The 27,779-nt window shown below is 40.0% G+C and overlaps 2 protein-coding genes across 4 annotated transcripts in view; one reads left to right on the forward strand and one right to left on the reverse strand.

Moving 5' to 3' along the window:
* Positions 1–10,884, forward strand: part of LOC133631185 (GTP-binding protein Rheb) — a 40,614-nt gene extending 29,730 nt beyond the window's left edge. For 2 of the 3 annotated variants that reach the window (XM_062023334.1, XM_062023333.1), the window contains exons 4-8: positions 6,586–6,668; positions 6,747–6,803; positions 6,904–6,951; positions 7,113–7,194; positions 10,204–10,884. In XM_062023334.1, the coding sequence (XP_061879318.1) occupies positions 6,586–6,668; positions 6,747–6,803; positions 6,904–6,951; positions 7,113–7,194; positions 10,204–10,296 (363 nt within the window). In that variant the 3' untranslated portion in view covers positions 10,297–10,884. Of the gene's footprint in view, positions 1–6,585; positions 6,669–6,746; positions 6,804–6,903; positions 6,952–7,112; positions 7,195–9,197; positions 10,031–10,203 lie in introns of those variants that run through there. The other variant, XM_062023335.1, reaches the window with a different exon arrangement.
* Positions 10,885–16,111: 5,227 nt separating this feature from the next.
* On the reverse strand, positions 16,112–19,032 carry ly97.3 (lymphocyte antigen 97, tandem duplicate 3). Its single transcript, XM_062023336.1, has 4 exons — positions 18,945–19,032; positions 18,690–18,765; positions 16,392–16,514; positions 16,112–16,321 (listed from the first exon to the last, which is right to left on the reverse strand). Exons 2-4 carry the CDS (start codon positions 18,736–18,738, stop codon positions 16,215–16,217), a joined length of 279 nt encoding a protein of 92 aa, XP_061879320.1. The 5' UTR covers positions 18,739–18,765; positions 18,945–19,032; the 3' UTR covers positions 16,112–16,214.
* Positions 19,033–27,779: the final 8,747 nt, after the last annotated feature.

Here is a 27,779-nt window from a genome sequence, read left to right on the forward strand (position 1 = left end):
ACTTGTTGAATTGTGTCAATGTAAAGTTGAGATGTACTTCGATGTAACCTTGTACACATGTTTTAAATAATAAACCATTTATGAATGCTGAGACTAGGGTTGCAAAATTCCGGGAATATTCAAAGTTGGAAACTTTCCATGGGAATTAACGGGAATATATGGGAATTAACAGGAATGAATGGGAATAAACATTGAATGCAACATGCTAGATCTTGCAGCATGATTATTAGCTAAAACAACCTGATTTAATGCAAATTCAGTTGAATTTCAACCCTGCACTGTGCATTCCTCCATCACATGCCCAGATAATTCCCAGCATGCTAACACACTAAAGCAGGGCTATTGAGGCCACACTAGTATTTGAGCCCAAGGACTTCATCCAGTCAGGTAAGTTTAGATGATATTACTGGGGTAAATATATTTGATCTATGGTATTGAAGTGTAATAGAGGTGTAATTGCTTTTTACTGTATGACTGTAGACTACTCCAGCAGACTTCCACTCAAGCTAGCTAGCTGTTCCTGTACTTGTTAAATGATTTTGGTGCCAATATCTCTAGCTAGCTAGGTTTATGTACCACCACCAGTCTCATAATAAACCAAAAATATTTGTCCGTTAGCCGTGATGCTAATTTTCTCTATGTTAAATCCCATTCATTTATGCTAACAATGTTAGCGATCCGAATTGACCTTTTTTGTGATCTGTAAAGTTGAACTAGCAAATACTAAATCAAAAGCGGTAGTTTCCTCTGCCTTCTGTTCTGCTAGCCATTCTGTTTTCATACAAGAATGTAGCTTATAGTTTGATTTAGCATGCTGATTGACTGTTCATTTATTCATCGAGCCTATTTCTATTCATTTGTCCATCAGTCAAATATTTTTAAAGACTACTCCAATTGTTTAGCTGACTATTTACTGTATATCTGTATGTGGCATTATATTAGTGTTTTACAAGATGCTTCTCATCTTATTCTGCAGAATAAGATGGACGATGTCCAACTTTGAATAATCAAAAAATGGTCAAAATTTCCAAACTTCCCGAGCTTAACTTCCTGTGGTAAATTTCCGGAAACTTTCCACCCCTTTGCAACCCTAGCTGAGACATGCATGCCGTTTCACAACAAAAGCAACACTATTACATTTGCATTTTAGTTGTTTTCTAAATTGACGCTCTACAGGTGGGTTGCAATCACGTGACCGAGAGGCACTTCTGGCTTTCAGGCAATGGTCTAAGCCCCATTATGCTGCTGTTTATTTTCCTGAATCCGTGCAGATTCAGGCTTAGTTTGAAAGGTTTAGAGGCAAATACAAAAGCGATCATGAAATATCATTAAAATGCGAGGGAGTGAATTTTTACATTCTTAAAAAATATATTTTTTTAAAGATTTCAACCATTTATCATCACCAAGAGGTTACTGCTACTTCACTTCACTGGACACTTTCGGCATTTAAAGAAGAAAATATTGGAGGCACATCATGTCTTTACTAGGGATGTCCGATAATGGCTTTTTTGCCGATATCCGATTTTCCGATATTGTCCAACTCTTAATTACCGATTCCGATATCAACCGATACCGATATATACAGTCGTGGAATTAACACATTATTATGCCTAATTTTGTTTTGATGCCCCGGAAGAGTTAGTGCTGCAAGGGGTTCTGAGTATTTGTTCTGTTGTGTTTATGTTGTGTTACGGTGCGGATGTTCTCCCGAAATGTTTGTCATTCTTGTTTGGTGTGGGTTCACAGTGTGGCGCATAATTGTAACAGTGTTAAAGTTGTTTATACGGCCACCCTCAGTGTGACCTGTATGGCTGTTGACCAAGTATGCCTTGCATTCACTTGTGTGTGTGAAAAGCCGTAGATATTATGTGACTGGGCCGGCACGCAAAGGCAGTGCCTTTAAGGTTTATTGGCGTTCTGTACTTCACCATACATCCGTGTACACAGCGGCCTTTTAAAAGTCATACATTTGACTTTTTGAAACCGATACCGATAGTTTCCGATATTACATTTTAAAGCATTTTTCTAGTTTTTACATCTGAGGGGTCCACAAATTAAGCATTAATCCTTGAAAGACAAAGTTGGACTGATTCGGGCATTGGTAAGTATCGTATTTGATTGACATAACTTGTGCCGCGCTACTATGATCGTGACTAGGGATGTCGCGATCCGATATTTGGATCGGATCGGCCGCCGATATTTGCCAAAAAATGCGTATCAGCAAGGCATGGGAAAATGCCGATCCAGATCCAGTTTAAAAAAAATTCCGGTCCGTGTTTTCCAACGCACCGATTTAAATAATACATTCCACTTTTCTGCTGCTCCCTAATTTCCGTTCCGCATTTTCCAGCACACCTTCAACACATCCACAGGTCTGTGTCCTAACCGTTAAGACGGCCATGTGAATTAAAAGTTACCGGTAAAAATGTCAGCTGTCTCTGTGCGATATAGAAAATGACTATATTGTGATATTGGAGTATACGTTCTCACGCAGTTGCTTTTAGCTGCTGGCATTACACGACAGGCTCTTCCCACTCCTTCTTGTGTCTGCTTCTCACAGACAGCAAGCGCACCTTCTTACACACGTCACATACTGTCACGTCATACGTCACATACTGTCACGTCATACGTCACATACTGTCACGCCATACGTCACATACTGTCACGTCATACGTCATATACTGTCACGTCATACGTCACATACTGTCACGTCATACGTCATATACTGTCACGTCATACGTCACATACTGTCACGTCATGCGTCACATACTGTCACGTCATACGTCACATACTGTCACGTCATACGTCACATACTGTCACGTCATACGTCACATACTGTCACGTCATACGTCACATACTGTCACGTCATATGTCACATACTGTCACGTCACACGTCACATACTGTCACGTCATACGTCACATACGTATACACCCTCTCCCAGCAGAGAGGTAGCAGCATGGCTAACGTTAGCTGTGATGCTAGCGTAGCCGTGTGAGCGGTAATGAAGGAAGAATGAATTAATTCCTAAGAAAAACAGCAGGGGGTCCATCGTCTGGCGGTGGTTTGGCTTCAAGCGGGAAGATGTCGAACAGACAACCGTAATTTGTCAAGTGAGGGGCAAAAGCGTTGCTATAAAAAGTAGCATTACTGCTAATATGTAGCATCATTTGAAAAGTCCCCTGCTAGAAAATGAAGAGTGTTTGAAACTCCGCACGTCAACATCTCCATTGTGTATTATTCAAACTCACCTAATTCAGCTGGCTAGTTGTTATCAAGAGTACTAAAACCCTTTTCAACATGAATCTGACAACTAAGTAGGCTAAATAACTTTAAACTTTAATACATGCTCGGATAAGGCCAGTATCGGTATCGGATCGGAAGTGCAAAAACAACATCGGTATCAGATCGGAAGTGCAAAAACCTGGATCGGGACATCCCTAATCGTGACGCTAACGAGAAAAAGGATAAGATTGTTTGCAGTTGATTTCCTGCTACAAATGTTAGTTTCATCTACATTTCATGTCTGCAGTTATTTTTTTGTTGTGAAGTTCATATTTTCTCATTATTTAGGTGTATATCTCCCTGTTGTTCAGCAATTTTTGCTAGCGATATCAAGATTCAGTATATGCTGTTGAGCTTACAAGATTTATTCATCTAGGTCAGTGGTCCCCAATCCGTGGATCGATTGGTACCGGGCCGCACAAGAAATAAAAAAATAATATATATATATATATATTTTTAAAAAAAAAAAAATTAAATCCACATAAAAAACACAAGATACACTTACAATTAGCGCACCAACCCAAAAAACCTCCCTCCCCCATTTACACTCATTCACACAAAAGGGTTGTTTCTTTCTGTTATTAATATTCTACTTCCTACATTATATATCAATATATATCAATACAGTCAGTCCCGGCTGCTGCCTTTTAACAGAGCGAGAGGTGATTAGGTAAGCAGGCCCAGGTGGGCCATCTACGCACCTGTCGCTGATCTCGAAGCCGGTCCTGGCACACCCCGCTTCGCTGCAGGTCCGCTTTAGAAACAAGTCCTGTTTTTCCCTACAAGTTAGGAAACGCTTGATTGTGACCACTTCAATGCCTTTGAAGTTTGTGGAGATTTGCTTTTTATGAATGCACCCAGAACTTATTTGAAAAAATTGGATACTGTATATTACGTTTTATTACTGTCCATCTTTGTCAGTGCGCAGATTTTCTCGATGGATGGTTTTTATTTATAAATCACTTCTTCGTCTGGTTCCACTTTATTTATGTCCTTTTATGTGTAGGGACTCCAGTCGCTACAGTTTGCGGTCACAAAACATCCTGGTGTGTCGGTTCCTAGAGCCAACACAAGTCTCGGTAAAAAAAAAACTTTACATTTGCTGCTCCGTGGTCATGGAATGAATTACATAAGGATCTGAGGCTACCTGAACTGATCACTTTGGGGAATTTCAGGCCATTTTAAAAGATCAAGAAGCTGTTTCTATTGGGCACTGTACTTCTTTTTAACTGGTTTTAATTGAAACATTTTGTTTTCTTACCTATTACGGGTTTTTATGTTCATGTTGTAAGTCATTTGTGCTTTTAACTATAGTGTGTGACTGCTGCTGTTTTTGTTGTTGTATGTTTTTATAAAACCGGTTTTTGCTGCCCAGGTCGCTCTTGTAAGAGAGATTTTAGTCTTAGTTACTTTTTACCTTGTTAAGGAAAATTAAATCAGAATCAGAATAGTTTTTATCGCCATTGTGTGTGAACAGGTTCACAAACTAGGAATTTTACTTTATTTTACTGCAATCGTGCAACATAAAACACTTATAACACAGAATAGGTAATAATATGAGCTGTAACTGAGCTATCACATCTTGTTATTGTTATTAAATTATATAAATCAAAACATGACCTCTACAGTAATCTCGTGCTATACCAGACCTGGGCATTCTGCGGGCCACATCCGGCCCTTTGTGCGTCCCTGTCCGGCCCGCGTGAGGCCAATCATAAATTACAAAATACATTTTAAAAAGTATCTATGTCGAGTGTGCAATACAACGGTGCTGCTTTTGTTTTGAAAAGCGTTATTTGTACTACTTCCGTGTGGACGTATGCGCGTGCGTGATTGTGAGTGAATGTGAACAGCTGCAATCACAAATTACAAAATAAAGTTCAAAAAACATCTATGTCGTGCGCACAATACAACTGTGCTGCTTTTATTTTGAAAAGTGTTATTTATGGGCGTGTGTCCGTGTGTAACCTGCGAGTGAAGGTGCACAGCGACAAGTGATGCACGGTTTACACCCGAGACGCTAAAAAGAGAAAAGTTGATGACAAATGGCGTGTTTTCAACAAGACATGGACTGCCAAGCAACGTTCCCTCTAAGGTGCGCGCCTGCGCAATTGCGCACTGCTCAAGCGTCCTCTGCGCACAGCAAATATATGCCGCGCACCAAATCAAATCCCATCTGAATTCGAAACAAAATAAACACATTTATTCTGTGTAATTTTGCAATGCAGCTTTGAGTGACAGTGACAACAAGCGGCCCTAACGGTGTTCAATTGAACACCGTTCAATTATTGTAACGTCTATCGAGATGCTTGGAGGCCAGGAATTATATCGATCACTTTATTCAGCAAAACTGTTTATATTCGGCCATAACCACACCAAAAACAAGAGTAAAACACTTCTATCTGGAAAAACTAGTCATTTTCTTCCGTACAAACCAGGCCAAAACCAACTTGTCATCTGTCACCAACATGCATAGCACTAAACCACTGGTGCGTTTATGGCCACACAAAAAGTCGGACAACTCAAACACCACACAAAGTTACACTATGACTCCTCAGTCATACGTGTGCTTATTTTACTGTCATTTATTATTAATGTTAATTTATTGATATTAATCATGGAATGCTGTTACTAGAGAAAGTTACAGGAATGCACACTTCATCCTATGCTTACATTTCATTGTGCAACATGAGGATGTTTAAGGGGAACTAAATGTGATCTCTGAAAGGGGTACAAATGATTTCCAAAGCAGTGCTTCTGGTATAAAGTTAAGTTAGTTTAAATGAAAGTATTATTATTATTTATCTTACGGTATACATCAAAAATAATATTGAGCAAAATGTAATTGAAATATTGTCGATGTGGCCCTCCAGCAGTGCTCGGCTTGCTCATGCGGCCCCCGGTAAAAATTAATTGCCCACCCCTGTGCTATATGATGGTCATAGTTTGACCCTTGAACAGATTGTATCCTAATGGGAAAAGTTTATTCTCCATCCCAACAATAAAATAGAATATATCTTCATTGTCATTGTACAACAAAATGCACAGTCATTCTTTTTTATGCAAAATTGCAACAAACATGAAATGTAGCGAAATCAATGATGTGATGACATCATAGCACTTAAATAGCCCATGCTGCTCTCTCAAAGTCCACTAACGGACATAATGGAGATGATATGCTGTGACATATGAACCAGCTATAGTCCTCAATTTGGGTTTTTCTCTGAACATTCCATTGGATTCTCTAGTTTGACTTTTGAACCTAGTGGTGCTGCTTGCTAATCCATCCTAAATGTCTGCAGGACGAGTACTCCATCTTCCCACAGACATACTCCATAGACATCAACGGCTACATTCTGGTCTATTCAGTCACATCCAATAAAAGGTGTGCTTTTACTTTGATGAGAAATATCATCTTCTGCAGCACACCATGGCTGATCATATATTGTTTTGGGTCGTGCAGCTTTGAAGTGGTGCAAGTTATCCATGAAAAACTGCTGGACATGGTGGGGAAAGTTCAGTGAGTACGACTTCTTCTCACTTTTGTCCCAGCAAGCATCTTCAAAGAAGTATGAAACAGTCTCAATGTGCCCTTTTCTTCTCTCCTTCACCCGCTGCAGGGTACCCATCATGCTCGTCGGAAACAAGAACGACCTGCATATGGAGAGGTACGGCAAAAAGTACACTAATATGGTTATGATGCTCCAAACAGAATCGGAGATAGTGCAGCTTGTTCGGGTGTACCTAATGATGTGGCCATAGAGTATACATTGTCCTCGTCCAATTCAGTGGCTCGGTTTGCTAGTCCGACTTCTTCTTTCCACCCCAGAGTAATCAGCTGCGAGGAGGGAAAAGCGTTAGCTGACTCCTGGAATGCTGCCTTCATGGAATCCTCGGCCAAAGAGAACCAGGTAGAGAATCATGCAGTTTAGCACACCTGAAATTTGGGACGCATTTTATTTTAGTGACTAGACACACTGTCAAAACAAAAAAAACATACAAAAATGCTTTTTTCTTTTAAATATACTACTGCAAATGTCGGGAAAAATTTCATATTTGATATAGTAGTAAAAAAAAATAATTTTTAATTAGGACAATACAGTTTTGACAAAAATTGTAGGAGAAAAAAAGGCAGAATATTCAGATTATTTTGGCTTATTTTAATTAGTGCTGTCTAGGGATGTAACTAGAGATGTCCGATAATATCGGACTGCCGATATTATCGGCTGATAAATGCTTTAAAATGTAATATCAAAAATTATCGGTATCAGTTTCAAAAAGTACGATTTATGACTTTTTAAAACACCGCTGTGTACACGGCCGTAGGGAGAAGTACAGAGCGCCAATAAACCTTAAAGGCACCGCCTTTGCGTGCCGGCCCAGTCACATAATATCTACGGCTTTTCACACACACAAGTGGATGCAAGGCATACTTGGTCAACAGCCATACAGGTCACACTGAGGATAGCCGTATAAACAACTTTATCACTGTTACAAATATGCGCCACACTGTGAACCCACACCAAACAAGAATGACAAACACATTTCGGGAGAACATCCGCACCGTAACACAACATAAACACAACAGAACAAATACCCAGAACCCCTTGCAGCACTAACTCTTCCGGGACGCTACAATATACACCCCCCCCCCCCCACCTTAACCCCGCCCACCTCAACCTCGAGAGCATGTCCCAAATTCCAAGCTGCTGTTTTGAGGCATGTTAAAAAAAATAATGCACTTTGTGACTTCAATAATAAATATGGCAGTGCCATGTTGGCATTTTGTCCATAACTTGAGTTGATTTATTTTGGAAAACCTTGTTACATTGTTTAATGCATCCAGCGGGGCATCACAACAGAATGAGGCATAATAATGTGTTCATTCCACCACTGTATATATCGGTATCGGTTGATATCGGAATCGGTAATTAAGAGTTGGACAATATCGGAATATCGGATATCGGCAAAAAAGCCATTATCGGACATCTCTAATTTCATGCCTTACTCTTCTCACTTAACAGACGCAATCCACTTTGCACACGTTTAGTAGATCAGCTTTGCACATGTTTTAGTACACGCAAACAAATGTTACATGCGGCGCAAAAGTTGCGTAATGACGTTATTCCCGCCCGCAGGAATCGTTAAGGGAATCGTAAAAAAAAATTAGCAAGCGATTCCAAGGAATTGCTATATTTGGAACCGGTTCTAAACAAGAATCAGTTTTAGATGACCAAACCTAGTCTTAAAAGCTCTAAAGGCTTAGTGGCCACATGTGTGGACAGCACATTTTAGCTCTTATTTCCAAAATGGTGTACACTACTGAATTGGGGTCTTATGGCCGCTTATGTGGACACTTATACTGCCATCTGGTGGTGTCAGAAGAGTATAACAAACAATGGAATTTGGGGGGAAAAAAGTGTAAAAATAAGAATTAGCATGTCATTAAACATGAAGTACACGTTTGTGTACTTATGGACTAAGTACATCATATCAAAAGATGATTCTTAGTTTTTATTCTAATTAGGGTCCAATAAGCCCAAATAGCAAAGAGAAATAAAAAAAAGCATGTAAACAAACAGCTTGGGCCTTAAAAGTTTTTAAAGGATCAGGACACTTCAATTCTTTAAAAAAAATGTAAGTCTGTTATTTATTAAATTATTAAAAAAGAACGCTTCTCATTGAGGATAGAACAAAGCCAACAATAGAGTGTTCTTGAATAAATATTTGTTACAGTACAGGGGAAGAAGACGGCACAGACAGCAGGGACGTCGTTTTAGCTCTATATTTATTCAATATTACAATAGAAAATGAAGTGTGCAGCTAATCCAAAAATATGTGTGGTGTGCGACTACGTGTAGAGATTAACTGATGAGTGTTACCCGGAGTGTTGAGCGAGGTGCGGAATGTCCAGAGACAGGCGTGAGGTCAAGGGCAGGAGAGAGGCGTCAAAGGTCCGTGTCCAGGCCGGAGGTCGAGATCCAAAAAGGGGCAGCCAGGGAACCAGAGTGGAAGACGGGGAGACGAGACACACAGCTGGCAATCAGGGGACGGAGGAATGCTGCTGGAACGACACGACATAGGACACAAGGAGCACGACGGGGGAAGAACACAAAGAGAGAGCATTGATCTTATTCATAAACATTTACAAACAGCTGAGAAACAATCATCAAAATAAGTATGGTGCTAGTATGCTGAGGTTTTTTTCCCAATAAAATACTAGAAAAGGATAGAAATGTAGTTTGTCTCTTTTATCCGATTATTAATCGAAGTAATAATCGACAGATTAATCGATTATCAAATTAATCGTTAGTTGCAGCCCTAATATAAATAAATATATATATCTAATATAAATATATATTTTTTTTAAATTTTTTTTTTTGGGGGGGGGGTGTTTGTTTTCATCCAGGATGTCTCTGTGCATTGCTGCATTCATCTTTCCCTCTATCCTGACTCGTCTCCCAGTTCCTGACGCACTGTATACATATGTCATTTATATTTTTTGTATTTGAAAAATATCCAAACATTAAAGGGTTTATTATTATGTCATTATTTAATTCTCAGTAATCAATCACTTAATTCCTGTAACATGTTTTTTTTCCTATACATTTTGCCCTAATTGTCCTTTTTTATTAAGGAATGTAATCATGGTAACAACAGACTCATTAGGCAATCAAGTTTGAAAATGACAAACAAGGAATGTTGAATGTAAGCGTGCTTCATAATGTGTGTGTGTGTGTGTGTGTGTGTGTGTGTGTGTGTGTGTGTGTGTGTGTGTGTGTGTGTGTGTGTGTGTGTGTGTGTGTGTGTGTGTGTGTGTGTGTGTGTGTGTGTGTGTGTGTGTGTGTGTGTGTGTGTGTGTGTGTGTGTGTGTGTGTGTGTGTGTGTGTGTGTGTGTGTGTGTGTGTGTGTGCACGCAGACAGCAGTGGAGGTTTTCCGGAGGATGATCCTGGAAGCGGAGAAGATGGACGGCGGCGTGCAGCCCGGAAAGACGTCTTGCTCCGTGATGTAGAGGCGTCCCGTGGACACACAGGACACTGCACTGGGATATCCCGTTTACTTGAAGGCGAGTCGCCAGTTCTCCACCTCAGCTTGACTCCACCCTCCCCCGAGCCCTCGCTAAATACCCCCAATAATGTCTATTTATGGTTCTGAACACCCCCGTTATTTATCACTATTCCTCTTTGCCATCCATGTTTTCCTTTTTGTGTGTTGGATATCCAAGCAGGACAAAGTTGAATAACAACAACAACAACAACAAAAAGTCCAAACAAATCTTGCTTTTCGATGCAAAACAGCAATGCATCGGAACAAATGTTCCTCCTGTGTAGTGATGACTAATAACCACGACTAGAAGTAATAAAGCAGCGTCGCTCTGGTGACCAAGCGAGGGAAAGAGCGTTTTTTTATACATCTTTTATTTTTGTCTACTTTATCAAAAATGCAGGTGTCACTTTGTTTTGGTTTGTTTTCATAGCAGTAACTTGTCAGACAAATTCCAACAACAAAAAATCTGCATCCATTTTTTTTAAAAAGTTGAAACTGTTGTACAAATGTTTTGGATTGTAATCATTAAAGCAAAAAGTGGTTATGTAAAGCGCTCACCTGTGTGGACTCTTTTGTCGGTCAAATTGTGGCAAAGCGCCATTATTTACAATGGGCCCTCGAACGCATCGTCATAGGAGGCTGACTGGAACAAAACTATTTTTCCTGGGATAAACTAATTGGCCACTAGGGGACGCTGTTCAACCAGAGTCCTGTATAGCGAGCGTACGCCCAACTCAACAGGCGCCATGCTTGCTACCAAGGACGTGAGCGTCTGTGGTCGTTCTGATGTTGGTTTTGCTGACAAATATAAATATAGTTTTAAACATACTCCAGCTCACAAAACATGCTTTTATTTCGTCAAAATATAATTTTCCGACTGTATTTGATGAACTGTATGCATTCCTGCGGTGTTTCGTGACGAGCAGACTTTCTAAAACGCTCTCGACGGTGCAATAAAAGAAAAAAAACAGAACGACCAAAAAATTTACTTATTACCCTCATTTTTCATAATTCTCATTAGATTTGGACTTTTATGTGAAGTATGTCAACAGATGTTTTATATATATATATATATTATATATATTCATGGGAAGCGTTTGTTTTCATCCAGGATGTCTCTGTGCATTGCTGCGTTCATCTTTCCCTCTATCCTGACTCGTCTCCCAGAAATGCCTTTATTGCGGTCATGTCCAGAATCAATTAACAGCCATAAACGAGAAATTGCAACTTGTTGCACAATTGTGTGATTGGTCTTCCTAAAAAGGTTACCACACCTTTGCGATTAGTCCAAAATTCAGCGGCACGTGTCCTGGCGAAGACCAGAAAGCAAGCTCACGTTACACCAGTTTTAAAATCTCTGCATTGGCTCCCCGTGTGTTTCAGGGTCAATTTTAAGGTTATGGTTTATAAATGTTTTTATGGTATTATGCCTTCTTATCTTTCAGTGTAAAGGGGATTAAAGGGTGTTATTTCATGTCTAGACGGCTCGCATAATGTACAAAAAATGCATTTATGTAATGTAACCACCTGAGGGCACCACAGACTGTGGATGCTTTTAAAAAAGGCTTAAAAACCCTTCTTTTTAAAAAAGCCTCTTTTTTTTAGATACATTCATACTGGCTGTTCTAGTTTTTATTTTTATTAATTTTTTATTATCTTTTTATTTTATTTCATTTTTTTTAATACACTGTAACACTTTGAGGTTGTTTACTCAATGTAAAGTAATTTTTACAAATAAAATCTATTATTATTATTATTAAAGGGTGTTATTTCATGTCTGGACGGCTCGCATAATGTAGAAAAACTGCCTTTAGAAGGTTATAAACATATTTTTTTTCATGCTTTAGCTATGAAAATATTGGATTCATAATTGATGATTCCTACTTCGGAAATGTCTTTATTGTGGTCATGTCCGGAATCAATTAACAGCCATAAACGAGAAATTGCAACTTGTTGCACAATTGTGTGATTGGTCTTCCTAAAAAGGTTACCACACCTTTGCAATTACTCCAAAATTCAGCGGCACGTGTCCTGACGAAGACCAGAAGGCGGGCTCACATTACACCAGTTTTAAAATCTCTGCATTGTGTGTTTCAGGATCCATTTTAAGGTTCTTATGGTTAATAAATGTTTTTATGGTATTGGGCCTTCTTATCTTTCAGTGTAAAGGAGATTAAAGGGTGTTATTTCATGTCTAGACGGCTCGCATAACGTAGAAAAAATGCATTTAGAAGGTTATAAACATATTTTTTTTCATGCTTTAGCTATGAAAATATTGGATTCATGATGATTCCTACTTCGGAAATGTCTTTATTGCGGTCATGTCCGGAATCAATTAACAGCCATAAACGAGAAATTACAACTTGTTGCACAATTGTATGATTGGTCTTCCTAAAAGGGTTACCACACTTTTGCAATAATTCCAAAATTCAGCGGCACGTGTCCTGACGAAGACCAGAAGGCGGGCTCACGTTACACCAGTTTTAAAATCTCTGCATTGGCTCGCCGTGTGTTTCAGGATCCATTTTAAGGTTCTTCTTATGGTTTATAAATGTTTTTATGGTATTGGGCCTTCTTATCTTTCAGTGTAAAGGGGATTAAAGGGTGTTATTTCATGTCTAGACGGCTCGCATAATGTAGAAAAAATGCATTTAGAAGGTTATAAACGGGTTTTTTTTCATGCTTTAGCTTTGAAAATATTGGATTTTAAATTGATGATTCCTACTTCGGAAATGCCTTTATTGCGGTCATGTCCGGAATCAATTAACAGCGATAAACGATAAATTGCAACTTGTTGCACAATTGTGTGATTGGTCTTCCTAAAAAGGTTACCACACTTTTGCAATAATTCCAAAATTCAGCGACACGTGTCCTGACGAAGACCAGAAGGCGGGCTCACGTTACACCAGTTTTAAAATCTCTGCATTGGCTCCCCGTGTGTTTCAGGATCCATTTTAAGTTTCTTCTTATGGTTTATAAATGTTTTTATGGTATTATGCCTTCTTATCTTTCAGTGTAAAGGGGATTAAAGGGTGTTATTTCATGTCTAGACGGCTCGCATAATGTAGAAAAAATGCATTTATGTAATGTAACCACCTGAGGGCACCACAGACTGTGGGTGCTTTTAAAAAAGGCTTAAAAACCCTTCTTTTTAAAAAAGCCTTTTTTTTTTAGATACATTCATACTGGCTGTTCTAGTTTTTATTTTTATTAATTTTTTATTATCTTTTTATTTTATTTCTTTTTTTGTAATACACTGTAACACTTTGAGGTTGTTTACTCAATGTAAAGTGCTTTTTACAAATAAAATCTATTATTATTATTGTTATTATTATTAAAGGGTGGTATTTCATGTCTGGACGGCTCGCATAATGTAGAAAAAATGCATTTAGAAGGTTATAAACATATTTTTTTTCATGCTTTAGCTATGAAAATATTGGATTCATAATTGATGATTCCTACTTCGGAAATGTCTTTATTGCGGTCATGTCCGGAATCAATTAACAGCCATAAACGAGAAATTGCAACTTCTTGCACAATTGTATGATTGGTCTTCCTAAAAAGGTTACCACACCTTTGCGATTACTCCAAAATTCAGCGGCACGTGTCCTGACGAAGACCAGAAGGCGGGCTCACATTACACCAGTTTTAAAATCTCTGCATTGGCTCCCCGTGTGTTTCAGGATCCATTTTAAGGTTATGGTTTATAAATATTTTTATGGTATTATGCCTTCTTATCTTTCAGTGTAAAGGGGATTAAAGGGTGTTATTTCATGTCTAGACGGCTCGCATAATGTACAAAAACTGCATTTATGTAATGTAACCACCTGAGGGCACCACAGACTGGATGCTTTTAAAAAAGGCTTAAAAACCCTTCTTTTTAAAAAAAAAAAAAAAAAAAAGCCTTTTTTTAGATACATTCATACTGGCTGTTCTAGTTTTTATTTTTATTAATTTTTTATTATCTTTTTATTTTATTTCTTTTTTTTTAATACACTGTAACACTTTGAGGTTGTTTACTCAATGTAAAGTGCTTTTTACAAATAAAATCTATTATTATTGTTATTATTATTAAAGGGTGGTATTTCATGTCTGGACGGCTCGCATAATGTAGAAAAAATGCATTTAGAAGGTTATAAACAGTTTTTTTTTCATGTTTTAGCTATGAAAATATTGGATTCATAATTGATGATTCCTATTTCGGAAATGCCTTTATTGCGGTCATGTCCGAAATCAATTAACAGCCATAAACGAGAAATTGCAACTTGTTGCACAATTGTGTGATTGGTCTTCCTAAAAAGGTTACCACACTTTTGCAATTACTCCAAAATTCAGCAACACGTGTCCTGACGAAGACCAGAAGGCGGGCTCACATTACACCAGTTTTAAAATCTCTGCATTGTGTGTTTCAGGATCCATTTTAAGGTTCTTCTTATGGTTAATAAATGTTTTTATGGTATTGGGCCTTCTTATCTTTCAGTGTAAAGGGGATTAAAGGGTGTTATTTCATGTCTAGACGGCTCGCATAATGTAGAAAAAATGCATTTAGAAGGTTATAAACATATTTTTTTTCATGCTTTAGCTATGAAAATATTGGATTCATAATTGATGATTCCTACTTTGGAAATGCCTTTATTGCGGTCATGTCCGGAATCAATTAACAGCCATAAACGAGAAATTACAACTTGTTGCACAGTTGTGTGATTGGTCTTCCTAAAAAGGTTACCACACTTTTGCAATAACTCCAAAATTCAATGACACGTGTCCTGACGAAGACCAGAAGGCGGGCTCACATTACACCAGTTTTAAAATCTCTGCATTGTGTGTTTCAGGATCCATTTTAAGTTTCTTTTTATGGTTTATAGACGTTTTTGTATGGTATTGGGCCTTCTTATCTTTCAGATTTGCTTTAACCACAAGAACCTTCCCGGGCCCTGAGATCCTCCGGCACTCATCTCCTAATTATTTCAAAAGTCAGGACCCAAAGTTGGCATCTTTCCACCATTATGGTCCACGTCTATGGAACATCTTGCCGGAGGACCTCGGGGCTGCGGAGATGTTTTTAAGAGCAGGCTTAAGACCCACCTTTTTGATTTGTCTTTTACCTAACATTTTATTGAAGTCATTTGTATTTTACTTTTATCCTATTAGTTATGCAATATTTTATTTAGTTCTATGTATTTGTTTACTGTACATTCATTATTAACAGTTAACAGCGATAAACGAGAAATTGCAACGTGTTGCACAATTGTATGATTGTGCCGAGAGTTGGTGGGCGGCCGAGGGTGGAGTCGGCTCTCTTGGTTGCTTTGTTGGGTCTGCTCCTGTCTCTGGCCATGCTCACCCCGTGTTGTTGTTGTTTTACTTTTGTGGCTGGTTGCATCAGCTCTGCTCTTTTAATGTCTTTAATGTCCTTTGTGGTGTTTGATCTTTCCCTCTTACACACATGCTTATGTGTGCTATGGCTATGAGGCTTTTTTCCCCTTGGCCTCAGTCTGGACCACCCTCCAGGGGCTCTCTCCCCAGCATTTACCTGTTTCTTACCTTTTTTGTAAGGGGTGCAGGAAGTTGGCAGACCCGTCAGCGATCCTGTTCTGTCTCCCTGTTATGTTTGATCCTGTTCTGTCTCCCTGTAATGTTTGTCTGCTCTTGAATGGGATTGTGCAGAAAATCTTAATGAATTTTTTACCTTTTTTCCCAGACAGTTCTCGGGGGGTTCTAAGAATGAAGCCCTTCAATCAGTTGGAGAATATGCGCTATGAAAATGACCCAATCATTTTCAGCACAAAAGTAAAGTTCAAGTGTTTATTTTCTGATGCTTTCCATGAGCACACAAAGAGTGTCATTCAGTTGCAACCCGACTAAAAGTGGTATTTGTCGTCTTCACGAGGCGTTGCACATGTCGCTGTCGCAACACCAAATGTCGATGAACGCGTTCATCTTCAGCAACTCACAATCCGACAGTTTCATGCACTTCTGGTAGTGGCCATCTGAAAGGAAGGCAGAGTTTCAAAATAAAGCTCATGTGACCAAAAGGTGGAGTCAATGGGACGATCTCACATGGCGCTCTCTGGAACCTGGCGGCCGAGCAGCCATCTTTTTCAGGTTTGCAAGTCTCCACGCTGGCCGTGCAATTTTCGCCGGCCTTGTTGGGGACACAGCGATGGCAGTCGAGGGCGCCACCTGGGGGGGGGAAGACGTCAGACATGATGAATACGGTAATCGGAGAACATCTTAATAAGCTCTGCTTCTAGAGAAGCCTTTTTGAGCATTTGACAAAGATGAGTGAGTTTGCACATTCTTAAAAAGGTCCCCTATTATATACAAACCCCGTTTCCATATGAGTTGGTAAATGGTGTTAGATGTAAATATAAACGGAATACAATAATTTGCAAATCCTTTTCAAGCCTTATTCAGTTGAATATGCTACAAAGACAACATATTTCATGTTCAAACTCATTAACTTTATTTATTTTTTGCAAATAATAATGAACTTAGAATTTCATGGCTGCAACACGTGACAAAGTAGTTGTGAAAGGGCATGTTCACCACTGTGTTACATGGCCTTTCCTTTGAACAACACTCAGTTTTGGTTTGGGAAGTGAGGAGACACATTTTTGAAGTGGAATTCTTTCCCATTCTTGCTTGATGTACAGCTTAAGTTGTTCAACAGTCCGGGGGTCTCCCTTCTCACATTGCAGGTGCCACACATTTTCAATGTCTGGACTACAGGCAGGCCAGTCTAGTACCCGCACTCTTTTACTATGAAGCCACGTTGATGTAACACGTGGCTTGGCATTGTCTTGCTGAAATAAGCAGGGGCGTCCATGGTAACGTTGCTTGGATGGCAACATATGTTGCTCCAAAAGCTGTATGTACCTTTCAGCAATAATGGTGCCTTCACAGATGTGTAAGTTACCCATGTCTTGGCCACTAATACACCCCCATACCATCACACATGCTGCCTTTTACACTTTGCACCTAGAACAATCCGGATGGTTCTTTTCCTCTTTGGTCTGGAGGACACGACGTCCACAGTTTCCAAAAACAATTTGAAATGTGGACTCGTCAGACCACAGAACACTTTTCCACTTTGTATCAGTCCATCTTAGATGAGCTCAGGCCCAGCGAAGCCGACGGCGTTTCTGGGTGTTGTTGATAAACGGTTTTCGCCTTACATAGGAGAGTTTTAACTTGCACTTACAGATGTAGCGACCAACTGTAGTTACTGACAGTGGGTTTCTGAAGTGTTCCATGTGGTGATATCCTTTACACACTGATGTGGCTTGTTGATGCAGTACAGCCTGAGGGATGGAAGGTCACGGGCTTAGCTGCTTACCTGCAGTGATTTCTCCACATTCTCTCAACCCTTTGATGATATTACGGAGCGTAGATGGTGAAATCCCTCAATTCCTTGCAATAGCTGCTTGAGAAAGGTTGTTCTTAAACTGTTCAACAATTTGCTCAGGCATTTGTTGACAAAGTGGTGACCCTCGCCCCATCCTTGTTTGTGAATGACTGAATCTACTTTTATAGCCAATCATGGCACCCACCTGTTCCCAATTAGCCTGTTCACCTGTGGGATGTTCCAAATAAGTGTTTGATGAGCATTCCTCAACTTGATCAGTATTTATTGCCACCTTTCCCAACTTCTTTGTCACGTGTTGCTGCCATCAAATTATAAAGTTCATTATTATTTGCAAAAAAAATAAAGTTTATGAGTTTGAACATGAAATATGTTGTCTTTGTAGCATATTCAACTGAATATGGCTTGAAAAGGATTTGCAAATCATTGTATTCCGTTTATATTTACATCTAACACCATTTCCCAACTCACATGTTCTTCACAGAAAATGAGCCAAAGTCAGTGAGTCTCAGTTTGAAAAATTAATTAATTGTATCATTTTTCTTTTAATAAAAAATGAAAACGGGTCCCACAGACCCGAACACCACACAAGGGTTAAGAAGGTTTGTGTCATGTTTGTCCTCCTACAGAAACCATATTAAAACAAACACAAAAAAAATGTTTCTTCATCTTTTTCCATTTTTGAAAAAGCTCCAGGGAGCCACAAGGGCGGCGCTAAAGAGCCGCATGCGGCTCGAGAGCCGCGGGTTGCTGACCCCCGGTATAAACAATGGACAAAGTATACAATAGCGCTTCTAAGAGAGAGACACAGACAAACATAGCTTATTAGCATTAAAGCGTATTTAAAATACTATAATATAGAACCTGTAAAAGAAACAAACTGCGTCCTCGTCATTATTACAAAAGCTTTTGTCAGTCTTTGCGACGTTGCCGCGCTATCAACGTCCAAGCAGAAGTGATGTTTGCTGAGTGGAGAATGAGTGACTACATACCTGCGCTGAACAACAAGGCGACGCTTAAAGCCAACAGCCACAACTTCATTGTCACGGGACACTTCTGTTGGTAAATCTGTGGAATCAGAAGCCAAAACAATTCAGTCCGTATAAAGATTGCAAAATTGCCCGTTTAGTTCGACCCTGGTGTTGATTTAACAACAAATGCATCATAATCATTAATAATGAAAGAGGTCGTATTGAACAAAAACAACAACATTATAACATAAAAGGTATTTTTTTACGTCTACATACCTCTCAAACTTGTCGATATCTGCCGGTCAATGCGATGAACTCGACGCCGTTCCCCCCCGCCTTTTTATAGCTCTTCATATTTGCTGGTGTCATGGTAACGTCCCTCGGGGTGGTCCGTCCTGCCGAGCCCGTCCGTGTGTTCAGGGGGTTATGTGGCACAGTCTCGCCTTATGTAAGTTCACTGCCCTTTGTGCACCTTTGTACGCCCTTACAGCAAATATGCACCTGTCAAACGCACATTGGCGCGTTTGTAGGGCGAAAGCACGACAACTTGAGTTATTGGTGACACACAAACGTGTGCGCCGCTTATTAAAGTCCTACTGAAAGCCACAACTACGCAGTCTGATAGTTTATATATCAATGATGACATCTTAACATTGCAACACATGCCAATACGGCCGGGTTAACTTATTAAGTGACATTTTACATTTCCCACCAAACTTCCGGTTGAAAGGGTCTATGTATGATGACGTCTATGTATGATGACGTCTATGTATGATGACGTCTATGTATGATGACGTCTATGTATGATGACGTATGCGCGTGACGTCAATGGTTGAAACGGAAGTATTCGGACACCATTGTATCCAATACAAAAAGCTCGGTTTTCATCGCAAAATTCCACAGTATTCTGGACATCTGTGTTGGTGAATCTTTTGCAATTTGTTTAATGAACAATGAAGACTGCAAAGAAGAAAGTTGTAGGTGGGATCGGTGTATTAGCGGCTGGCTGCAGCAACACAACCAGGGGGACTTTGAGATGGATAGCAGACGCGCTAGCCGCCGACCTCACCTTGACTTCCTCCGTCTCCGGGCCGCCGACCGCATCTATGATCGTTGCTCTGTCGATTGCTGGAACGCAGGTGAGCACGGGTGTTGATGAGCAGATGAGGGCTGGCTGGCGTAGGTGGATAGCTAATGTTTTTAGCATAGCTCTGTGAGGTCCCGTTGCTAAGTTAGCTTCAATGGCGTCGTTAGCAACAGCATTGTTAAGCTTCGCCAGGCTGGAAAGCATTAACCGTGTAGTTACATGTCCATGGTTTAATAGTATTGTTGATCTTCTGTCTATCCTTCCAGTCAGGGGTTTATTTATTTTGTTTCTATATGCATTTAAGCCCGATGTGCTATCACGTTAGCTACGTAGCTAAAGAGCTTCGCCGATGTATTGTCGTGGGGATAAAAGTCACTGTGAATGTCCATTTCGCGTTCTCGACTCTCATTTTCAAGAGGATATAGTATCCCAGGTGGTTTAAAATACAAAACCGTGATCCACAATAGAAAAAGGAGAGAGTGTGGAATCCAATGAGCCAGCTTGTACCTAAGTTACGGTCAGAGCGAAAAAAGATACGTTCTGCACTGCACTCTAGTCCTTCACTCTCACGTTCCTCATCCACGAATCTTTCATCCTCGCTCAAATTAATGGGGTAATCGTCACTTTCTCGGTCCGAATCGCTCTCGCTGCTTTGTAAACAATGTGCAGATGTGAGGAGCTCCACAACCTGTGACGTCACGCTACTTCCGGTACAGGCAAGGCTTTTTTTCATCAGCGACCAAAAGCTGCGAACTTTATCGTCGATGTTCTCTACTAAATCCTTTCAGCAAAAATATGGCAATATCGCGAAATGATCAAGTATGACACATAGAATGGATCTGCTATCCCCATTTAAATAAGAAAATGTCATTTCAGTAGGCCTTTAAGACATGTTGTCGTGAGCTTGTACACTCAGCAACTACCTGAAATGGTTAGAATTCTGGCGGTCATTTAAAAGGACCGCACTGAGTTTTTCACTCTTAACTGCATGAAAGAATGCTAACTAAGAACAACTCCCAACAATGTTATGTAGAACCATGGCAGTGAATAATGACGGCAAATTCAAATAAATGTGTGGTGAATTATGTCATTAAAGCAACCTCTACACGTCCCCCAGAATTCACCATCACACAGAAAAACAGTCAACGAATAGGGGCTCGAACGGGTCAAGGGGGTCTGGGTAGAGCATAGGCGCAACTTCGGCATGAGGGTATGGCCGTGGTAACCGGCTGACTATGGTCCAAGTGAGCCACTTTGAGTCAGTCCACCTGGACCCGTTCAGACCGACCACGGACATCCACCAAGAAATGCTTGTCCCTGCTCTCCAGGACGCCAAACGGCCTATTCTAAGGAGGCTGAAGGGGGTCTTGGTGGGCGTCGTGGCGGACAAAAACATATTCAGCCCTCAGTAAAGAAGCGGGAACATGAGATGGCGGCAGGCCGTGTTGGGATACTGGTACAGGCGCAAAAATCTTGGCGGTGTTGAGGAGTGCAGCATGGTCCGCCAGGGTGTTGTCGGGTAGTGGATGAAGTCATATGGCACTTGCAGTGGCTGTCCATACTCTATCTCTGCTGAGGAACACTGCAGGTTCTCCTTGGGGGAAGAAGCCCCCAACAATCCACAATCCACACAACCTCTGCCTTTCAGGGATGTCCTGAGAGTTGCCTTCATGAACCGGTGGAAACGCCCACACATACCATTGATATGCCCTTGTGTGGTGGAGTTTCTCCCCTGAGTAACACCTGTGTCCTCAAAGGAAACTTCACACAACCTGTGGCTTTCTAGAAAAACTAGATATCCTTGTCCCCTCCCAATATGGTTTTCATTAAAAAAAGCACCACCTGTATGGCTATACCCGACCTCTTGGAAAAGATCAATGACTGTATTGAAGAAGGAAATTGCGGTATTGGCATTTTTTTGGATCTGTCCAAGGCCTTTGACACAATAGACTTTGAGATTTTATTATATAAGCTATATCACTATGGTGTCAGAGGGGTACCTCTCGATTGGTTCCGTTCTTACCTATACGGAAGGCAACAATGTGTATGCGTCAATGATCACAATTCACCCTGTATGACCATAAATTATGGGGTTCCCCAGGGATCCATCTTGGGGCCTCTCCTTTTTATCCTATACATAAAATGATTTTGTAAACTCCTCCGAAACTTTTCATAAAATAATTGTTGCTGATGATACAAATGTGTTTACCTCACACAGGAGCCTCCACGATCTACAAGTAACTGTCAATTCATGAGCTTGTGAAAGTGGATTCCTGGTTCAAATGCAAAAAGCTCTCACTTAATGTTAATAAAACAAATGTTTCATTCAAATAAAAAGCGGACAAATACTGAGCACTGCCATGTCAACATCAATGGGCAGGAAATACAGAGAGTGAACTCCACAAAATTCCTGGGGGTCATCATTGACGAATACCTCAATTTCAAATGTCACATTAGCCATCTGTTAAACAAATGATCCAAATATGTTGGCCTGTTCTTTCACCTTCATCATTATCTTACTCTGTATGCTCTACTTACCCTATATAAAACTCTCTTTGAACCACATCTTAATTACTGTAATGTCATCAATCAATCAATCAATCAATGTTTATTTATATAGCCCTAAATCACAAGTGTCTCAAAGGGCTGTACAAGCCACAACGACATCCCCGGTACAGAGCCCACATACGGGCAAGGAAAACTCACCCAAGTGGGACGTCAATGTGAATGACTATGAGAAACCTTGGAGAGGACCGCATATGTGGGTAACCCCCCACCCCTCTAGGGGAGACCGTATATATGTATATATATATATGTGTATATATATATATATATATATATATATATATATATATATATATATATATATATATATATATATATATATATATATATATATATATATATATATATATATATATATATATATATATGTATATATATATATATATATGTATGTATTGTAACAAATAATATTTCTATTAAATAGGCTTTACTTTGCATTTTAATTAACGTGGGATTATTTTTTGTATTTAGAAATAATAGTAGCAACTTTTTTTCTTTACTTTTTTTTCCTCCAACATTTGTGGCACTGGCGTGGCGCCCCCTGATGGACGGCGCCCTTAGCATTTGCCTATACGGCCTATGCCACGGGCCGGCCCTGCCTTTGACGCACAAACATGTGCGCCGTTTAGCAAAGGGGACCTATCATGCAAAACCAACTTTTCTTACTGCTTATATGTAGTTGGGAAATTTGAAATCAAACAGTGGAAGCATTGCAGAGTAATTTATAAAACAATCTTGCTTTCCTTTAAGCTTCCATCAAACTTCCTCCAAACGGTCTGTGATGTTTTGTTCAAGTGTGATGTCAGCGGAATATACTGTACATACAGTTTGGACCCACCTTCTCATTCAATGCCTTTTCTTTATTTTCATGACTATTTACATTGTAGATTGTCACTGAAGGCATCAAAGCTATGAATGAATACATGAGGAGTTTCTTCAAAATAGCCACACTTTGCTCTAATTACTGCTTGGCACACTCCTGGCATTCTCTCGATGAGCTTCAAGAGGTAGTCACCTGAAAAGGTTTTCCCTTCACAGGTGTGCCTTATCAGGGTGGATTAGTGGAATTTCTTGCTTTATCAATGGGGTTGGGACCATGAGTTGGGTTGGGAATGAGAAGGTGTGTCCAAACGTTTGGCCTGTACTGTACATGGTAGAAATGTAGCCTATTCAGCCTATTTTATTGTATGTAAAAGCAACACAAGTCACTACACAAACTTTCAGCCTCATCTGAAATAAATGATTTGTGGCAATGTGCCTTCAACTGTGATGAAGTCACTTCGAGTGTGCGCCAAGAAGAGTCCAGTCCTGCTTCACCCACAAACTTTCATAAAAAGATGGATTTTTCTAAAAAAAAAAATTATAAATTTAAACACTTGTTTATCGATTTTCTGACATGTACAGTCCAGAAATATAATTAAACACATGTCAAATGTCCTTTTCCACCCAAACAAGTAACCCAGAAAAAAACTATACATAAAATAATAGAAATAAATAAAATTAATAAATATGCATCAGTTAAATAAGTACAGAGAAATATTGACATGAAGCCACAGAAAACTGCACCCCTGAGTGTCCCTAACACAGTGCAGCAATACACAAAAGCAGACAAAAGGCTCATCAATTATCTACCTTTCAATTAATTTTCATTTGGGGTTAAAGTTGAGCTCAGTCTGTTTTAAATATTTTGCGAAACCACCTCATACTTCCTGAAACTTCACAGAACCACTGGTCAGTGTCAGCCTAATTTTCTCAAAATTAAAAAATAAAATAATATTTAATCCAGCAGGTGTGGCGGGGAGGCGCTGCAGCCTTCCAATTTAGCCCAGTGAGTCTTCTACAAAGTTGTTTTTGAATTTGCTAAGACCGATGGGCCACCCCAAATAGTCCGCCCAAACGTTTTCCGCTGAGACCCACTGATTGACAAATCCAAGGATGCGGGGGCCATTATGGTAGTTTTCACCTTAAAAAAACACAGTAAATAGAAAGTCAACCAAAGTGACTTAAAGGCCTACTGAAATGAAATGTTTTATTTAAACGGGAATAGCAGATCCATTCTATGTGTCATACTTGATCATTTCGCGATATTGCCATATTTTTGCTGAAAGGATTTAGTAGAGAAAATCAACGATAAAGTTCGCAACTTTTGCTCGCTGATAAAAAAGCCTTGCCTGTACCGGAAGTAGCGTGACGTCACAGGAGGTAATATTCCTCACAATATTCCTTTGTTTACAATGGAGCGAGAGAGATTCGGACCGACAAAGCGACGATTACCCCATTAATTTGAGCGAGGATGAAAGATTTGTGGATGAGGAACGTTAGAGTGAAGAACTAGAGGCAGTGCAGGACGCATCTTTTTTCGCTCTAACCGTAACTTAGGTACAAGCTGGCTCATTGGATTCCACACTCTCTCCTTTTTCTATTGTGGATCACGGATTTGTATTTTAAACCACCTGGGATACTATATCCTCTTGAAAATGAGAGTCGAGCACGCGAAATGGACATTCACAGTGACTTTTATCTCCACGACAATACATCGGTGACACACTTAGCTACTGAGCTAACGTGATAGCATCGTTCTCAAATGAAGATAGAAACAAAAGAAATAAACCCCTGACTGGAAGGATAGACAGAAGATCAACAATACTATTAAACCATGTACATGTAACTACACGGTTAATAATTCTCAGCCTGGTAAAGCTTAACAATGCTGTTGCTAATGACGCTAAGGCTAAATTAGCAACTTAGCAACCGGACCTCACAGAGCTATGATAAAAACATTAGCGCTCCACCTACACCAGCCAGCCCTAATCTGCTCCTCAACACCCGTGCTCACCTGCGTTCCAGCGATCGACAGCGCGACGAAGGACTTCATCCGTGGGTTTGGCGGCTAGCATCGGCTAGGCGTCTGCTATCAGGGTAAGTAGTCGTTGTTGGGTTGCTGCAGCCAGCCGCTAATACACCGATCGCACCTACAACGTTCTTCTTTGCAGCCTCCATTGTTCATTAAACAAATTGCAAAAGATTCACCAACACAGATGTCCAGAATACTGTGGAATTTTGTTGAAGAAAACAGAGCTCTGTGTATTGTGTCCAAACACTTCCGTGGACCTCGCGACGTCACGCGCATACGTCATCCTCCAAAGGCGTTTTGAACCGGAAGTTCCCCGGGAAATGTAAAATGTCACTTTATAAGTTAACCCGGCCGTATTGGCATGTGTTGCAATGTTAACATTTCATCATTGATATATAAACTATCAGACTGCGTGGTCGCTAGTAGTGGCTTTCAGTAGTAGTGAATTCAGAGACTCGGGGCGTAAATTAAAAGTTACATAAATAAACACGCGTGTGATCCTTCTGAAGTCAAAAGTGGTGTTGAAAAAGCATTTAAAACTGTGTCAGTCGGTAAGTTTGGAAACCTGGGAAAAGTATTACGAACAAAACTGCGGATCTGTAGCGATCTAAAAAAAAGTGTTGATTAGGGAGTGAAAATGTACCACAACGTTGCTTGAAAGAGGCAAAAGTGTTGTCAATGTATAAATCTTTAATGTTGTTGATCCCCAGACTTGACCACCTTAAAAAGCCACTATTGACAAGAGATGGGGGGTGGGGGGGAACATGATTAGCAGTGATTGGTGCTAGACTAGAAACTCAACCCAGATCCTACAATGGGTTTTTACAATTGGATTTTTCCTAAAAAGCAAATGTTAATGAGTAAATGGGAAAGTGAACCAGAGTCCTAGGAGACACTGGTTTGGTTGAGTTTGTCTCCATAACCAACCTCCTTTGGATGCTTCTCTGTTAGCTCCAAACTTGACACCCAGTCAAAGCAAAAAAAACTGCCTCTATTGTGAGTCAAAGTCTGATGTCAGCAGTAAGAGAAAGTGTCCATGTGGCAAAATGATTAGGCCCGCCATTGTTTTGCTTTTGTCGCCTGCGCCACGGCACACCCATACACTCGCTTCAGCCCGTTTATATTCACAGCCAGCAGTGGAAAATGTCTCGCAGTTTGGGAAATGTGAGTAGGGCCCTGCTCCTAAAAGATACAAGAGAGTACCGTATTTTTCAGACTGTAGGGCACACCCGATTATAAGGCGCAAAGATGAATTTCGATCATTGGTGTTAGCTTATGGAACAAACTTAACAGCGGAACAAAAAAAAAGTTTAAATCATTATGATAAAATCATACAACTTTGAGTAAGTACCGTATTTTTCGGACCATAGGGCGCATCGGATTCATCGGCGCACTGCCGACGAATGGTCTATTTTTGAACTTTTTTCATATATGAAGCGCACCGGATTATAGGGCGCATTAAAGGAGTCATATTATTTTTATTTTTTTTCTAAATGGAAAACACTTCCTTGTGGTCTACATAACATGTGAGGGTGGTTCTTTGGTCAAAATGTTGCATAGATGATGTTTTACAGATCATCTTCAAGTCATCTTTGTTGTAGCGTGCAAGGACGGGAGTGTCAAAAGATGAAGCTAACTGTTTTAATGACATTCACACTTTACCTAAATCATTAACGGAGCAGCATCTCCTCATCCGGAAACAACAACAAGGCCGGAAATGTGTCCCGTGAAAAACTGTCCGACCGGAACTCTCTAATAACTAAAGTTCCTTGGGTGAATAATGTAAACTCACTACACCGGTATGTTTTAGCGCTTTCATGGTGAGTTTACTGACAGATATAAGTAAGAACTTTACACTACTTTATATTAGAAATGGCAACAGTGGAGGATGAATGTCCCATAACAAGAAGATAGAGAAAAATAAAAAGCTTATCGACTACGTCGTCGGTACGGACTACAAAGGCGGACTTGCACAATTTTTCAGGATTTATGCAGATCCAAAATACAGATCAGCAGGTACCAGAAGGCAAGAAAAGTTGCTTTTGCATAATATTGCGAAACAAAACGCCAGATAATATGTCTTACCTTATACACACACCATAATAATACTCCTATGTTTAATGCGCCGACAATCCACCAAGCGGTGCGGCTTCATAGCTTACCAAAGTCGTACTAAAACATTTTGATGGATTTTTGAGCGCCGTGTGTAATGTTCTATATTTTCAATGGAATATATAAAATGTTGGTGTTGTTTACTTGAGTGATATTGCCATCATACCTCTTACCACATATCTCTTATGTTTGACTGCCATCTACTGGTCACACTTATCATTACACACGTACCAAATAAAAATGCTATGAGGTCGGTGAGCAAAAACCAGAATTATTCTGTACATTAAGCACACCGGGTTATTAGGCGCACTGTCGACTTTTGAGAAAAAAAAATGATTTGACGTGCGCCTTATGGTCCGGAAAATACGGTAGTAGTCGTTTGCTAGTCCTGCGAACAATATTTCTTTACCTGAAGGTAGGACTGTAAAGTCCTCCCCAGACAAAGCGACTTTTTATACAACGAAGGAGTCTGGACTTAGTAAATTGCTGTGTT

The sequence above is a fragment of the Entelurus aequoreus genome, linkage group LG16, assembly GCF_033978785.1.
Source record: "Entelurus aequoreus isolate RoL-2023_Sb linkage group LG16, RoL_Eaeq_v1.1, whole genome shotgun sequence".
In the NCBI taxonomy this organism is placed as follows: Eukaryota; Metazoa; Chordata; class Actinopteri; order Syngnathiformes; family Syngnathidae; genus Entelurus; species Entelurus aequoreus.